This window comes from Halyomorpha halys, unplaced genomic scaffold (assembly GCF_000696795.3).
Source record: "Halyomorpha halys isolate HHAL.00 unplaced genomic scaffold, Hhal_1.1 Scaffold2347.1, whole genome shotgun sequence".
In the NCBI taxonomy this organism is placed as follows: domain Eukaryota; kingdom Metazoa; phylum Arthropoda; class Insecta; order Hemiptera; family Pentatomidae; genus Halyomorpha; species Halyomorpha halys.
The window spans coordinates 9782-13612 of record NW_027105940.1 but is presented as its reverse complement, the minus strand read 5'-3'; the positions used below and the strand labels follow the sequence as shown (position 1 = coordinate 13612).

At 35.3% G+C, this 3831-nt stretch overlaps 1 protein-coding gene across 1 annotated transcript in view; it reads right to left on the bottom strand.

Moving 5' to 3' along the window:
- The window catches only part of LOC136797319 (uncharacterized), a 16899-nt gene extending 16154 nt beyond the window's left edge, over window positions 1-745 (bottom strand). The window contains exon 1 of the mRNA XM_067053590.1: window positions 584-745. Within this exon, the coding sequence (XP_066909691.1) occupies window positions 584-745 (162 nt within the window). The remainder of the gene's footprint in view (window positions 1-583) is intronic.
- Window positions 746-3831: the final 3086 nt, after the last annotated feature.

Genomic DNA, 3831 nt, shown 5'->3' with positions numbered 1-3831 from the left:
ACCGAAGATACCTTTCACTTCTTGGGGTCCTGTCACAAGAATAGTTAAATAAGAATAAAATATTTTGGACAGCGGACCTGCTCTCCAGAACAATTTCTCAGGCAGTTGAAGCTAGAATAAGTATTCAAAATTAAAAGGCTCTAATTGTAAGGGATACCCCAGGGATTCTTATCTGTCTCCTCATCAATGAACTCACCCCAGGACCTCTTCTTCTGATGTCGCACTCCGTTTACATATACTCTATGTTTAGCTTCCTCTTCGAGTGCAGGTCTCCTCTCATTGTGTCTGCAATCCTGGTACCAACGCCTGGCCCTTTAATATTCTTTCTTGAGTTGAATCAGGCCCGGCGTCCTCCATGGGACCGGACGTTCTCCCGCCCTACGGCGTTGTAAGACAATACCAGTCGCTTCAGCATGGCCCCCGTTAGCATTGCCATCCTGTGGTCAATTTCTGTTTCCTCATCTATCGGCATCATCTCCTCCCATTCTTGATCAGCCAGTACTCCCTCCAGTTCACAGGCAAATGCTCTCTAGTTCGCCGATCGGGTCACAAAGCCCTTTTCATCACCTAGGGCACCACCTACCTCCTCCACCACACTGAAGGCTATGACCCGGTGGTCGGAGCTCGTATCTGACCTTAGAGTCCAGTCCACAATACGCTTCGCTATGGGAGCAGTGGTAAGTGTGACGTCTATCCAACTCTGGCCCCTAGCTCCGACAAATGTGGGACCAGAGGACTCGTTCATAACGACGAGTTGACACCTCGCCACGCTCTATTCTAGCAGTCTACCTCTGGCATCAGTGTGGACCGAACCCCAGGCCGTGCTCCATGAATTGGTATCGGAACAGACTATCACACTTCTATAACTAAGTGCGACAGCCTCCACAGCTGCTATATTATCTTCAATATTAACATTTACATTGGCCTGTCAAGGCGGCGTATTTGCTGAAACCTGGGCGAATGCAACTCTACCATCCGATATAGCATGCCGCCTGGTCTCCTGTGGTGAATTGCTTCAGTACCATTATGTCGAGAGCGGGATTGACTTCCACTGCTCTAGCCCTCCTCTCACCACTGAGAGGAAATGAGCAAAAAATTATACGTGCATAATTTGTAATGGTGATGGGAGAGTTTTTGTTGAAACCGTACTGTGAATTGTTTCACAAAAATGCATTAGATGATTTTCATGCCCTTTGAAGGTCAATAATTTTCGTTACACTTGATCTCCCCCTCCCCATAACTTCTTGGATATAATACGGATTACATAATAATAATAATAGTTTTGCAATAATATTGATTTTACTGTAATTGTTTTTTAGTTCTTGTAGTATTTAAAAATGTTATACCTAAGGTAAATGCAGGAAAAAAAACAAAACATTTTTTCAATAGTTTTTATTTTACAAAAAATAGTTGAAATAAGAAAATGTCAACTTTATTGAGTTAAAAAGTTCAATTTATATTTGTTATTTTACTTCAAAACAGTATTGATTACATTCCTAACTTGATCAGTGATATAACAGTTTAAAAAAAAAAATACCTATTTTTGCCCAACCGAACTAAAACTGCGAAGCTTCTGTACACCAATTAGAAATAAATCTGAAAAATACATTGTAACATAATGGTGACCACAAAAATAATTGACAGTACTAATCATGATGTTAGAGTGAAACCATTCAGGTTGCTCGGGTGTGTATACCATTCCCTAAAATGCAAAATATGAAAGACCTCCTTAAACAAGTGAAGCTATTGTTACAAGCGAGTCACTAGGTTACTGTCAAGGTCAAGTAGATTACTGTAAGGCTGAGTATACCAGAGGAAATAATTGCATAGCTTCAGATACAACTAACAACAATTTTTGAATCGTTTGCGAATTTTCCCCAGTATACACTACTGGTAGTCTTATTACTAGAGTTTAGGTAATTCTGGTATTTTTAAAGACTTCTCCACAGCCAAATAATCACACATATTTATTCAATGTTTTTTTTTTTTGTTCTGAAGTATTTCAGGACATATTCTCTAGTTGTTAATTACTGTTGAATGTGTAGTTTTAATTGCAAAAGAAAAAACTCATATTTAACAAATAAGTAGGTAAAATAATATAATTTTTCATTAACGCATAAAATAGGAAAAAAAATTGAGCGGATTCTGTCAGAGGGAAAAAAATCTCGCTCTCTACAAACAAAATAACTTTTATTATTCTGAACATGTTCGGCGTTCGGCATTTCTTGTCAGTCAAAAAGCCGCGATGAGCAGCATGTTATATTATATTGTGTTCAGAGTAAATTCATCATTTATTCAATGAAATGCGCCTAAATGAAAATTGCTGTTGGAACGAGGATGATATCTGCCCTGTGAAATCAGACACTCCATCATTGTCCAGGAAACCAGAACACGTTTACGATCAATGTCTGACAGGCATTGTCCATTCTTGTTGTTCTTGTTGAGGTGCTAATTCTTCAAACGGTGTTCCATTATTTTTAATATACTATTTAAATAATAAATATTATGTTTTACTGATTGGACCTTAACAGCATGCGAATTAAAAATGAACCCAATAATTAAATATTTAAAAGAAAATGTAGAGACATATTTTTGCAAACATGATCCAATTTATGATAAAATGATTTATTTCAGTCTTAAGTTTATTATTTATTTAAACCATTCTATCTTTGAAGTAATCGCTAAATTTATTAATGCTTCAATCGCAAATTTTCTATTGATATAATTTGGAAATAGCCACGGGGTAGAGGCTATGTAGTACACGCAATGCACGGTGTAGGGGATATATACTTTTCACAAAACGCGTTATAAGAAATCTTATATTATATAGATTATTTATTACAAAATACTTTCTTGGGTTTCATAAATAATAAATAATAATTTATTTTTAATATGGAAACGAAAATTTGTATTAAGTACAAAATAATTTAGGAATTTCAATTCTACTTTACAACATTTCATTTGTTTAATAAATTTTGATGTTTTAGAAGAAAAAATTTGTATTAAATATTAAGTAGGAGACAGTTCTAGAATATGTTAATTGGAACAGCAACATAAAAAACAATTGGATGGCTGGCAAACAGATTAGTAGTAAGTCTGCTTAGTTAGTAAGTAACGAAATAATAGTAGAAAATAATATATACATCACTAGGCCCGCTGTTCAGCAGTCCAAGTTCCCTTTTACTTTAAAAGCTCTACAACAGTTAAACTTTTATTTGCAGTTCCTAAGAAACCATATACTTATACGAGTTACCTTACGTAACCATCTACCTACGAGTTACATTTTCTAATATGTAATCATAAATTACAAAATCACGTCACATAACTTTCACCTACCAATTATTCTACTTCGAGTTCAAATCCGTACTCCCTCATTTCAGAACAGATATTTCTATATTGTTCATTGCGGCAATATTTTCTTCTAATGAACTTCACAATGAGCCTGTCCACAAAAATCTTCTTATATAATTTAAGTGAAGCTAAAAATCTAACTTATTAATAACGATGGTGCCATTAAATTAAAAATGTATTTATCAGATTGTTGGAAAGAAAAACGCACGAAGAAGCTAGTTTAACAGTTGAAATAGCTTTTAGTTAAGGGATTGTCCTCACTCTTCATTACGTTCTACAACTTAAGCTAAGATAAAGTTGCTCTTGAGGTAGGTCCATTGTTAGGAAAAAGTTTATGTAACATCTCAGATCTACTGAGTGTGTAAATTTAATAAAATATGTAAATTCAGTCTCGTGTGGATTTTCGTTGTTGCGTAAACCTATTCCTGTAAAACTTTTTCATTTGTACTCCATAAAACATGTTTGTCCGTCAGAGAATCG